Source organism: Neolamprologus multifasciatus, chromosome 20 (genome assembly GCF_963576455.1).
Source record: "Neolamprologus multifasciatus chromosome 20, fNeoMul1.2, whole genome shotgun sequence".
Taxonomy (NCBI): domain Eukaryota; kingdom Metazoa; phylum Chordata; class Actinopteri; order Cichliformes; family Cichlidae; genus Neolamprologus; species Neolamprologus multifasciatus.
This window is the reverse complement of record NC_140458.1, coordinates 32756829-32769714: the sequence shown is the minus strand read 5'-3', so window position 1 is coordinate 32769714 and position 12886 is coordinate 32756829. Positions and strand designations below refer to the sequence as shown.

At 40.8% G+C, this 12886-nt stretch overlaps 2 protein-coding genes across 3 annotated transcripts; both read left to right on the top strand.

Annotated features, from left to right (window-relative positions):
• The first annotated feature begins 756 nt into the window (after positions 1–756).
• Positions 757–5314, top strand: mkrn4 (makorin, ring finger protein, 4). 2 transcript variants are annotated; one of them, XM_085145866.1, is made up of 8 exons: positions 757–944; positions 2028–2156; positions 2242–2489; positions 2559–2626; positions 2715–2968; positions 3058–3165; positions 4300–4399; positions 4502–5314. In XM_085145866.1, the coding sequence occupies exons 1-8, from the start codon at positions 871–873 to the stop codon at positions 4622–4624; spliced, it is 1104 nt and encodes a 367-aa protein (XP_085001992.1). In that variant the 5' UTR covers positions 757–870; the 3' UTR covers positions 4625–5314. The 2 variants fall into 2 exon arrangements, with proteins under 2 accessions (XP_085001992.1, XP_085001993.1); XM_085145867.1 differs by having other exon boundaries at positions 4300–4417; positions 4502–4617.
• Positions 5315–5722: 408 nt separating this feature from the next.
• fance (FA complementation group E) lies at positions 5723–12583 on the top strand. The gene is made up of 10 exons (XM_085146282.1): positions 5723–6065; positions 6559–7120; positions 7255–7299; positions 7387–7443; positions 7878–8021; positions 8099–8222; positions 9369–9444; positions 9571–9637; positions 9738–9863; positions 9956–12583. Exons 1-10 carry the CDS (start codon positions 5803–5805, stop codon positions 10058–10060), a joined length of 1569 nt encoding a protein of 522 aa, XP_085002408.1. The 5' UTR covers positions 5723–5802; the 3' UTR covers positions 10061–12583.
• The last annotated feature ends 303 nt before the right edge of the window (positions 12584–12886 follow it).

The window sequence follows — 12886 nt, the reverse complement described above, 5'->3', positions numbered from 1 at the left end:
GTGCAGGAATTACCTTAAGCCAGCATTTTTAACCATGTCATTATTACTGGGATACTTGATGAAAATTGAACATCTTCCAATATCACAGGGTGCTTTTGTATTGGAGATAGACACGGTCCTAGATTAATGCTCTTTTTATGGACAGGCTGATGTGTCTTGGAAGGTGAGGCATAGAGTGTAAAAGCCTTACGATACTGTAGCCAGGATCCAGGATAATCATTTCTTCCCCTTTTCTGTTGTTACTGTCCCTGCTCTGTGTGAGCACAGGTGTGAGCACAGGTCTCCTCTTTTGCTCTTATTCTGTCTTGATCCCTATCTACCTCTAATGTACGATCTGTGACATTATTCCGCTGTCTCATCTAATCCTTGACATATATTATTTTTGCCTTAAATTCCTGCTACACATTGAAATCCTGATGTTACTGGCTGGTGTGCAGTGTGCCAAGCTGACAAAGGAGCAATTACACCAAAAACAAAAAGGAAAAAAAAGAAGTTGATGTAAGCTACCTCTATGCCTGTGTAAGTGATGGACTGACATATTTGTTCAAAACTTGAAATGATTTCTTTCAAATGGTCACATGTAACCTATCTGCACGTTTAGTTTAGTGATTTCTCACTTATAAACTTGATTAGAAGCGGCAAAAGTGATTTTCTCGGTTTATTTTTGTTTTATTTTTATTTTTGTTGGAATTTTTTATCATGAGGTGGATCATACAACTCTTTCAAGTTGCTCCCTGCTGTGATTGGCGTCCTTCAATAAACTCTCTGAATGGAGTGCGTAACGTGCTGACGTCAGCGTCACGTTTCTATTGGTTCGTTGCCAGGTTAATTGGTAAGAGGAACCAGCTGTCAACTATTTAGATAACGTGGATGGTGAAGGCTTGGCGGCGGCTCGTTCAAAACACACGGAGGATGGACTCGGCTCGTAGTGGAAACATTTGTCGGTAAGCAGCCCCTCAGTCCCACAGAGTAGGTTAGAAATGAGGAAAGTGTGGACCGAGCACTGAGAAATAGCTTGTCTGAGTTTAAATGCCTTTGTGTGACGTTCAAATATACGCGTTTAAGTGAAATAGTGACTTTTCATTACATCAACTTAGGAAGAAAGTGTGGTAGACCATGTTGCTGTGTGAGTACATTCGTACAATTTTTGTGTTGCTAGGTGACTAAATATAATGTTGACATGTTAGCCAAAACTTGAGCTAACTGAGTTAGTGGCTGTTGGTAAGTGGGATTTACGACCGCACTTCTGTGTCGGATTTGGCCCTTCTCCGTCAGTTAATCCAGAAACGCGTCAGTAGAAGATGATTATTACTGACAAATACAGTTTTTGAAGCTGTTTAATGATGTGCATATACAGTACCGATGTTGTTTCAACGTATAAAATGTTCGCTCTTTACTTTGTTATGTGTTCTGCAGTTGAGGCTCAAGTCAGATTATTTTTATTTTGATTACGTCAAAAATAAAATAAAATAAAAAATAAAATTGGTTAATGTTAGGCAGGGCTTTCAGTCTCTCTCCCACCTATAAGAATTTACTAAACTATAAAAACGGCTCGACTACTCTTTTCAGCTTCTTCCTTTAGGCTTGGCCAGAGCAGCTCACTCCATTTCACCCTGTCCCTAGGATCACACCAACAAGCTCCATATCCTTCTTCACCCCATTCATGTTTCTCTGTGGTTTTCCTCCTGCCTGGCACCAATATCCACTATTCTTCCTCTCCACATGTCCAAACCATCTCATCCTTGCTTCTCAAACTTTGTCTCCAAACACCTCAGCCTGAGCTGTCTGATCCACTCCCAATCCTATACTTTCTGGTTACACTCAATGAAAATCTGAGCATCTTACTTATAAAGAATAAAATACCAGCGGCTTATCGTTATGAGCTTGAATTCTAAATAACCCCATAAACACTAGCAGTCATCATAGTTCAAATCAGTGGAGCGGCATGTAAAACCAATCTTGCTGCTTTAAAAAAAAGTTTGTGGCAGAAATTTACTGTGCGATTTGTGGTTTTCACTTCATTGCAGGCGTTTCATAAATGGCTCTTGCAGATTTGGTTCAAGATGCAATTATCGTCATGAATGGCCAGCCATACACGCATCCCAAATATGTCGGTATTATCAGAAAGGTGGATGCTGGTATGGTGAGCGCTGCAGGTAAGCTGCCTCCCCCCCCACCACCACCACCTGTTTATTTAAGAAAATCCATCATTTAATCCCTTATATTTTTTTTCTCTGCTAGGTTTTTCCATGTTCTTCAGTCTGAAGCTGGCACAACTGTTGCAGGAAGAAGGGCTTCAGTTCCTACGGTCTCCTCCTCCAGTGTGGCTCACGCGTCACCTGATAGGCGAGGGTCAGAACCTGCAGTTCTGCAAGCTGAGGTGACATCTGAACAAGAGTGCAGCAGATCAGAGTTGGCAGCTGATACCTCAAGCCCTCAATGCGACACTGGGCACCTGCCAGCAAATATCGCTGAGGAGCAGTCAGAAGGTATTGCATGATTTTGTAGATGGAACTGAACGTAGAAGTTGATCTAACTAATTTCCTTTTCCTCTGCAGAATCTGGTCTGGGATCATCTCAAAGCTCAGAAGCTGCTGAAGCAGGTGCCTGCGATAGAAGACATGAGGTTTGCATTTAATTTGACTGGGTTATCTTAAGCATGCTCATTCAGCAGGAGAACTTGGCTGAACCCAAAGCCTTCTATTAATGTTCAGGAGATCTCCGCATCTGAAACCCCAGAGAATGGGGCTGCCGCTGCAGCCTCTGGTTCTCAGGGAAGGGAGGAGGAAACTGAGGCCTTCCTCAGGAGCAAAGATGTGACCTGTGGGATCTGCATGGACAAAGTGTATGAAAAGACTGATCCGAAAAGCGGTGTCTTTGGCATCTTGCCCAACTGCAATCACTCCTTCTGTTTACAATGCATAATGACCTGGAGGAAGACCAAAGACCTCGGCCTGGATGTGATAAAGTAGGTTTGTAATATTTAAGAGGAGGCAGCAGGGTGTGACAAAACCAGAGGGCTTGAAGTGATTCTGATTGACTTTTTCCTCTTCTCAGACGCTGCCCACAGTGCCGCATGAGGTCTGCCTTTTATGTGCCGCACAAATACTGGGTTGAAGGACAAGAAAAGGAAGATCTAATTACTGAGTTTAAGCGAAAATTCAGGTGAGGAATAGATCTCATGTCTGCAGAGTTTAGAAAATCCTTTGAGTCTGTCCTCCTGGGTATGTTGTGTGGATGTTAGTTTCAATAGTCCAGCCTTTTCTTCAGATTTCTTACTATAGATTAAAAAAATAATAGTGACTCTTGCTGTAGATTAAGGTTCCTGAATTAAACTACTCATCTAAATCGTTTGGTTAGGCCATGGTAACTTGGTCCAAAGTTGCTTTCTAAAGGTTGGGTTTTTTTTGTTTTTTAAATATACTTCTCCCAATAAATTGAATCTCTTGGGCTGCTCCAGATCTCCCATTCAGCATTAAGCTATAAAGAGATACAAAAATCCATAGCTGTTAAATGGACCCAACCTACAAATTAGGCAAAGATTCATACCACATATTGAAAAACTCGCTTTTGTTTTTGCTTATTGCGCCTTTAAGTCCCTTTACCATTAGTACGTACTCGGCACAGTTCACCGGTTTTCATTAGGTCATAGGTCATTCTGATATTAACAGTCCCTCTGGAGCAGATGTCATCTCTATGGAAGAGTGCTGAAACATTCAGAGAAACACAGGTGTGTAGCATTGCTAACTAATTAGCAATGGGAGCTACAGAGTGAATGTGTGTTGGCCAGAGGGGCCGATGGTGCAATATGGCAGCCTCGCTTCTGTCAGTCTGCCCCAGGGCAGCTGTGGCTACACCCGTAGCTTGCCTCCACCAGTGTGTGAATGCGAGGGTGAATAAATAGTGGAATTGTAAAGCGCTTTGGGTGCCTTGAAAAGCGCTATATAAATCCAATCCATTATTATTATTATTATTATTATTATTATTATTCAGCACAGATTTTTACAACATGGCATTTAGAATCAAATTTATGCAAAAGCAACAGAAATCAGTGTGAAGAGAAGTAATGACAGAAAATCTTTGGGAAAAATTTAGCAAAGGGAAACCTCTAGGTATTAATGGAAAAGGGGATCTATAATGCTGATGCAAAACAAATTAAATATGCATATACTGCTCATAGCCCTGTGCATATTTCACTTAAAAAAAAAAAAATATTGTGATGTAGATTTTAAAATTGTCATTTCAAGCCAGTATAAACATTTAGCTGACCCCTCCCTGCTGCCTCTTGTTTGATTCCAGTAAGAAATCCTGCACCTACTACTCTCGATACCAATGCTGCCCCTTCAAAAGCGAGTGCCTTTACAGACATGACAAAAGTCGACACAACGCGTCCTTTCTGGTAACTACATGGTGATCAGTGAGTGTTTTACATTCTCCTCCCTCTTAGTGTGTCTAAGATAAGGTTGTATTTACTCTCCCCTCACTCTCTTTGTCTTTGCAGCATTTTGGAGAAGATGACTTTGAGGATGAAGATGATGGAGTGGATCTAATTAGTTTCTTCATAGCCATGACCCTTCTTGGTGATGATGATGACGACCTTGAATTTACTTTTTTACCTTACTAAAACAGTGTGGTTTGAGTGCTCATCTCCCCCCCCCCCCCTTTTTTTTTTTTTTTTTTTTTTTCTCTTTTTTGTCAGTGTTTGAAACCACTGAATGGGGTCTATAACCATCATTGGTCCCTGGAAAATGCATGGCTGCTGCCTTTTTTTTTTCTTTCCTTTTTAAAAACCACCTGTGTCTTCATGAAATTACTGAAACAGCCTACGAGCAGCTTTGACTCAGGATCATTGAGTGGAAAGTACATCTCACTTAAAGGACTCCTAAATCCAGACAGGAACCTGTCTCCAAGTCTGTGCACACTCCAGAACTCATGGCTAGTGGTCTCAGCGTAAGACACCTTTGTTTCTAGTTGGGGTTTATAATTTTTTTTTTTAAAAATATTACAGCTGTTGTGTGTTAAGTGTCTAGCCAACTGTCAGCTTCTCTTCCAACTTCTGAGCGTGCCAATGTAGAGATTTCCCTAGTAGCTTGGGCCATTTAGATATTTTTAAAGTGTTGTGTAGATGGTAGTTTTAATTGCCCAAGGGTTAAAAAAAAGTGTACTGTACCTATGTCTGATATCTGTATAAAAATGATTAGTTGTCACACACTTCCCAGTTTTGGCAAGAACAAATGATTTTATGTCTATTTTTTTTAACCAAATTGTACCTGTACACAAAAAATAAAACATTGATTCACTTTGTCTCACTAAAGTGTTTTCTTCATTGATGCTTTGTGCTATTCAGGGTATTTCCCTGAATGGTATGGCCACATGGCCTGGGGGGCAGAATGGGCCTAAATCACACAATTCAATGAATTCCCGTAATGGATTTTCTTTTCTTTATTTCTTTTTAAGTAATTAAATATGGGCTAGTTGGACGAGTCAAACTTTTTTTTTTTTTTTTTTAAGGTATTTATCTATGCTGTTGAGTGGCTCCACTGTGGTCTCCAAAGAGACTTAAAGTGGAAACGACTGAGACATGATGGCAATCTCGCTTCGGTTGCCTCAGGATGCTCGTTCTATTCAGGAATTTCTGGCTTTTGTTTGACTAGTATGCGCCGCCGGATAAATCGTGCTGTGTCGCCAGTGAGCTGATTGAATGGCACATCTAACCACTAGGTGGCGATATTGAACTCATCTAGCCCTTTACCGGTGTCGAAGAAGAAATGTAAACAGCAGTGGCGGTATAGTGAGGTTGGGATGGAGCCACAGGTGTCTGGGAGAGACGGCAAGGACAAACCCGGAGATGGGGCACACAGCTGTTTGAACTCCGGCATGTTTCTTAGCGGATTTGACGGGCAGTCGAGGCTTCTGCTTCGGTCACTGATGTCCGGAACCTCCGGGGCCTCGAGAGCGCTGGGCGTCTTCCGCAGGCAGCAACGGGCTAACCCCGAGAGCTCACTGTGTGGCTTCATAGAAACACTGTGCAGAGACGAAATAGCTGACACTGAGTTTCTAACCGTGTGAGTAAAGTACACAGGAAAAAAAAGTTAAATTATAAGGTGGGGATCTCTGCCTCCTTAAGTCATCAGTCCCACAGGCTGTGTGCGTTTAGACTGAACGTAAATGCTCCGGTGTAGAGTTAGTTTAGTATTCACATAGATATTCTAGGGTAAACACACACACATGGGTGAAGATCAAATCAGTGTTTCCTTACCTCTTTTGTTTTAGATCTGGGGTCCTTTGCCACATTACCTTGGTTTTATTGCAGTCTGATTAAGAAAAATTCACAAAATTCCTTTCTAAGAAGTCCCTTTAATCAGTATTTAGCAAGCATAAATCTCCCCCAAAATGATTTAGATTTGTGAAAAAAAGTGTCATAAATACTGATAGTCACAAATCAGTTTTATGTTTTTTTCTAACTCCTGCTTTTTTCTTAAACATGAACTTTTTCTTTGTCTACACAACTTCAGAGACCAGCTGACGGTTTCTTTGGTTTTTCCTTACCTCTTCTAGTAAACCCCTAGTCTGCCTGTTTCCACCTTTATTTAAACAAAACCTGCTGTCATTCATCCACCTGGTGCACTCTGTTCTTCCTCGGACTGCTGTACTCCATCTGATCAAATGTCTCAGCCAGGACTCTCGTCCAAACCCGTGGGTGACTGCTCTGTGCAGACAACTCGAAAGAGACCTGGAAACCCACCGTGAGGTGCCTCTGTACACCACACCGTGCAACCAAAGACTAAAGGAGCTCTCCCAGGGTTTGATCGGATCTGCTGAAACTGGAGGATGGACCAAGTGCTTCAGTGGTCAAACGGCAGAATTTGAATCCCAGAGTACATCTGATTTATCTGAGCTGGTGACACAGAGGAAGAGAAAGGGCAGTTTTGTCAGCGTGGGGTCTGATGGTGAAGAAACGGGATCACAGAGTAAACGGATAAAGATGGATGATAATGAGTGTGTCACAGCTGAAGAACTGAGAGTTAACAAGGAAATGCCGGGAGCGCCAGAAAGTGATGCTGCAGCAGAAACTCCAGCCTCAGACAGTTCGTGTGATGGCCTGCCTGAACAGATAAAGGTAAAAACCACTATACAAAGAAGGGTACCTTCTCCACACTGAAATCTTTCTGCCAATTTCAATGTTTGTTTTGTCCTTAGAGAAGCAGAAGTTGTAAAACGATGAGCGGATTTACTGTTTTTGTGTTTATTTAGGTCTGTATTCCTCAGATAAAAGAGTTGTTGGAGAGTCAGACGGAGGTAAGAAGATTTTATTTTCTTCTAGCTCATTCAGTGCAGACAGTAAGTGACATTTAATCTCACTGTCATTCTCTTTGTGTGTTTCAGTGGGACCAGAGCTCCACAGATGTGTTCAAAGTGCTGAACAACTGTGACTCAAACCAAGTATGTCCTCAATAATTTAACCTGCGCTTTTACTTTGAAAACGAGTGGATTTGACTTAAATTACAAAATAAAACTATTCAATAAGATCTGAAACTGTCGATTAAAGTGCAAAAGAGCTGTTTTCACACATTTCCATGAAACCAGAGTTGCTTTTTGCAACCAGAAGAGTCGCCCCCTGCTGTTCATTAAAAAAGAATGAAGGTGTAGGGCAATCTTTTCAATCTGTTATACTATTTAAAATCCTTCCGGCTGAGCTGAGGGTGAATCTTAAGCACACACTCCTATAAACAAGATCATATTTATAGGAGGAATAAAAGATATTTAATATAGGACTGACACGAGTCTCTGTTGGGCTCCAGAGAATATATCAATATTTTATGTATAATCTGCAGCTGTGATTGGACTGAACCCAGGTCCTTACCTGCCCTGTTTAGGTGGAGGTGTTATGCAACATGCTGAATTTGCCAGGCTTACCTGACCAGGCGCTGCCTAAACTGTGCAGCAGTGTTTTGGCGCTCTCTCCTGACCTCAGCTACAGCACTGCTGCAACGCTCATCAAGAGCCTTCTGCTGGAGAAGGTATAACACCGAATATGAAAAATAAGCAACATGTGTTGCTGTGTTTGATCTTGACAGAATATTGTTTCACCTTACAGGTGCTGTCGCTGTCAGAGCCGGCCTCCAGGTGTCTGGTTACTGCAGTGACATCACTGTGTAGCCGCTATCCCAGACCAGTGTGCCAGGCTCTAATCGGACCAGTACTAGAGAAAGAGAACATAGGTGAGATGAAAGGAAAACGCTTCACTGAAAGTGACTACAGAAATGACTTAGTGATGTCCTTCACGCGGGTTTGTGATCTTGGTCAGATGCTAACATGGTATGTGATTTAATAAGGTCTGGTGTTTACAAGCACTCAGTTAAAGCAGTGTGACATGTGCAAAAGTGATAAATATGTCCTGCACTTTTCTTAATACTGTGATGCAACATGTCAATCAGTTTTTCTGCAAAGTGCATCACTGCACCATCTCCACCAGCCTGACCAGTTGATACGAGACAGCATGGATGCGTGTTTTCATGTTGTTTACACCTAATTCTCCCCCTACCATCTGAATGTTGCAGCAGAAATCGAGACTCATCAGACCAGGCAACATTTTTCCCAATCTCCTATTGTCCAGTGTTGTTGAGCCCATTTCCTGTTATTACTGACAGCAAATGTCCTGTTTATAAGATTTGGGGAAACCTGCAGTCAGCTGAGACTGAAGAAGTCACTTGGATGAGTGACGAAACGTTTCTCCCACAAAACGCTACGTCCAGATGAACAGAATCAACTTTTGGGGATTACTGACAGGAGTGACACCCGGTGTGGTCTTCTGCTGCTGTAGCCCATCTGCTTCAAAGTTCATCGCGGTGTGCATTCAGAGATGCTCTTCTGCATACCTTGGTTGCAATTAGTGGTTATTTACATTACTGTTGCGGTGCCCAGCTTGAAGCAGTCTGTCCATTCTCCTAAGATTTCAGCTGTTTCAGTGGATCAACAGATTCTGAAATACTCAGACCAGCCCAGCTCGCACCAACTACCATGTCACGTTCAAAGTCACTAAAATAACCTTTCTTCTTCACTCCGATGCTCAGTTATAACTTCAGCAGGTCATGTGTTCATCTCTCTACGGTACAATTGCTCATACTGATTGATAATGCTAACAAGCAGTTGAAAAGATGTACCTCATGACATAGCTGGTGAGCGTGTATGTGCACTGATTGCTTCAGGGAAATCGGAGAGTTACAGAGCAGCAGAGCAGGCATGGATTCAGAGCCCTGGTTTAACTACACATTAACAGGACAGATGCTTTGATGTGATAGAGCTCCTTTTACTCAGGCTTTGCTCCCAGCATGAATAAATCCTTTTGAACTTTGTTTTGTTTTCAGGGCCTCCACAGGCTGAGCTGCTAAGCAGACTGATAGAAAGCTGCCTGGATTCTCACTACAGACTGCTGGTGGTTCAGTAAGTATAAAGTTACGTTCTGTTTTCACTTGTAACTGCTGCGACAAAGAAGCTTCACATAATAACGGACACATGGTTAGTAGTAAATGACTAACACTCCTGCTTTTTTCTGTTTTGTTTTTAAAGAATGACATTGAAGATTGCATGGAGTGAGGCAGTGCTGTCTATTATCCACAGCTTGCTAGACTCAAAGGTAATCCAGATGATTATTCATGGGAAAGAGCTGCAAGAGCTGTTAGTCATAATACTCACTGCCACTGAGCCACCTGTTTTGCCTGTTCCCCCCCCAACAGCCTGTCTTGAATGAAGAACTTTTCACACAGTTCACAGAACAGCTCGTCAGTCAGGCTCCTCGTTTCACAAAGTCTGTGAAGTTTGCAAAAATGATGCTCACAGTACTCACCAAATACAGCACCGATGTAAGTATGCAGATTGGGATCACAGATAACGTCTGTACAGTGGATGAAATGGTGTGTGATAACCTTCTGCGTATAAATGATTGCATTTCCAGGTGACTGCTGCACACAAACACTCCTTGTCCAGCTGCCTGATGTTAAATGAGACCTTCCTGAAGAAATCTCTACAAGCTGCTTTAAAACGAATCGCAGACACGTGACCTCACCACCTTTTCACCGAATTTACATTAAAAAAAACCTGTATAAATAAATTAAACTGACAATGAAGAATCTTAATTCACCAGTCTGACAGGGCTGATATTATTTTTATTACGCTGACTCTTCACAGGTCTTACAATAACGATTCCTAAATGCTAATCCTTGCGTTTCTGAACACAACACACCCATGTATCACTATAACTATAACTCAATCTAGTATTAGGACAAAGTTGATACTGAATTACTGTAACCTGCAGACTTTTATCTGGTCAGTCTTTACAAATATTTGCTTCTTTTTTTTTTGCAATATCTCATGAAAGCTTTGAAAAGGCAAACAATTATTTAGCAAACATTATTATTACTTATATGGTATTTATTTTTATAATTATTATAAATTATAACTGGCTCCATTGAGTTGGCTTATACATCTGGTGAGGATGCCTCATGGGGGCTTCCAATTGGATGGTTTCCAGGCATACTCAACTAGAAGGAGACCCTGGAGTAGACCTCAAATTTGTTGCATGCATTTCTTGTCTTCAGACCTGGGAATGCCTCAGAATCCCCAGGTGGAAGTGGAAAGTGTTGTTGGGAAGAAGGGCCCTGCATAACCTGCTGCCACCACAGCCTGAATTTGGATAAGCAGAAGCTAGGCTGAATGGATGGGTGGATTAGATCAGCGGTCCCCAACCCCCGGGCCTCAGACCGGTACCGGTCCGTGAGTCGTTTGGTACCAGGCCGCGAGAGTTGAGGCTCAGGTGTGAAATGTATAGTTTTCAGGGTTTTTATCGGTTTTCAGCGTTATTTTGTTATCGTTTTTATCGTTTACTCGGTTTTCCTGGGTCTTTTCACGTGTGTTATGAATAAATTTTCTTTTTTCGGTACTGGTACTAGTTTTATTTTGTTGTATTTATCTGCGACACCTTAAAGGCCGGTCCGTGAAAATATTGTCGGGCATAAACCGGATCGTGGCGCAAAAAAGGTTGGGAACCGCTGGGTTAGTTCATAATGTCGATTAATTGTATTCGTTTTCAAAGCCTCAGGGGTTTTTTTTGCAACTTTTTATTTTGAATTTTCATTGTGACAAGAATATAACAAAAACAACAATAAAAGACAAAAATAAAAGGGGAACAAATTGGGGCACTGTTCCAAGCATCATGAATTAAGTGACAGAATCTTCAAGCCTTTGCTTATATTTATGCCGTTTAGTCCAAGCTGTTGAAAAAGATGACATTTAAGTCGTAGAAAGAAAGTCAGTCTCTCCATCAGATGTATTTCCTCTATAATCTCTAGCACTTGCTCTACTCAGGAAGGATCCTTCTTAAGGAATTTCCTTCTTATGGCCTTTTCAGATGCGATCAACGGGATTTAAAAAATATATCTTTCCTTTTTTAGAATCAAATCTCTGGGTAGCAAACCCAGTAGGAAGAGCCTGGGATCCTTAGGGATGCATAGGACATGATGTCATCTGTTAACTTGGATATACTGTCCAAAATGAGGTCAATTGTGTACACGTCCAAAAGATATGAGAGTGATTGGCATTCGGGTGACCACACTGTCTCAAAGCCTCCATTTTTTTTAAAGGTTAAAAAAAGTTATTCAAATTTCGGGGTTCCCAAAAAATGTCTTACAGCACCTCAAAATCTATTAATACACACCTCATAATTCAGTAGCTTCTAGAACCACCTGTAGCAGCAATAACTTGAAGTCTTTCTGCTTTGTTTTGTTTTATCAGAATCTCATATTGTGGAGGAATACTGACCCACTGTTTTTTGTTTGTTTGTTTGTTTGTTTTGTTTGTTTTTTTAAAAAGTTGCTTCACTTCATTGAGCTCTGTTAAAATCCTGCCACAGCATCTCAATCAGGTTGAAGTTTGGACTTTGACTGGGCCATTGCAACATCTTGACTCTTTTTCAGTCATTCTGTTACAGATTAGCTGATGTGTTTAGGCTCATTGTTCTGTCACATGACCCAATTTGTGACACGCTTTAGCTGTCAGACCAATGGCCTCGCATTTAACTCTAGAATACTTTGGTAGACAGAGAAGTTCATTGTCGATTCAATGACTGCAAGGTGCCCAGGCTCCCGTGGCTGCAAAACAAGCACAGATCATCACTCCACCAGTTGGTATGAGGTGTTTGTGCCGATATGTTGTTTGGTTTAACATACCTAAATGCTCCACACAAGCAAACTGATTTATAAGGGAGTTCAAGCAAATGCATCTGATTAACAGCACTTGGTTGTCATTTACACTCTTTATCCAAAATTCAAATTCAAATTTATTTGTCACATACACAGTCATACACAGTACGATATGCAGTGAAATGCTTAGACAACTGCTCGTGACCTAAAGAAAAAAAAGAAAAGGCTATGAATAAGATAGGAAATAAATATGAAAATTAAAAAGGGTAAATTTAACTAGGAAGGAATAAAATAAAATAAAATATAAAAATTAAGTTAAAAATGAGATAACTGTACAACACAAATTAGAATGAAGGGTAAATTTAACTGGGAAAGAATAAGATAAAATATATAAATTAAAGTTGAAAATAAAATAACTGTACAACAAAATACACAATACACAGTATAGAATCCCTATATCCCTATTGAAATTGTCAGGGATTTTTCACAGGACTATCATTTTGGAACAAAAAAAAAGTGCCTGAAACAGCCAGAGCTCAACTTTTGATATTATAATTTACAACAGCATAAAAACTGTAATGACAAAGTTTGACAAAGACAGCTGAATTATGTAGCTATTATGTAACTATTTAGCTTTATAAGTGGGTAAGAATCTTTCTGTAGTTTTACAGGTATTTTATTTTTATGTA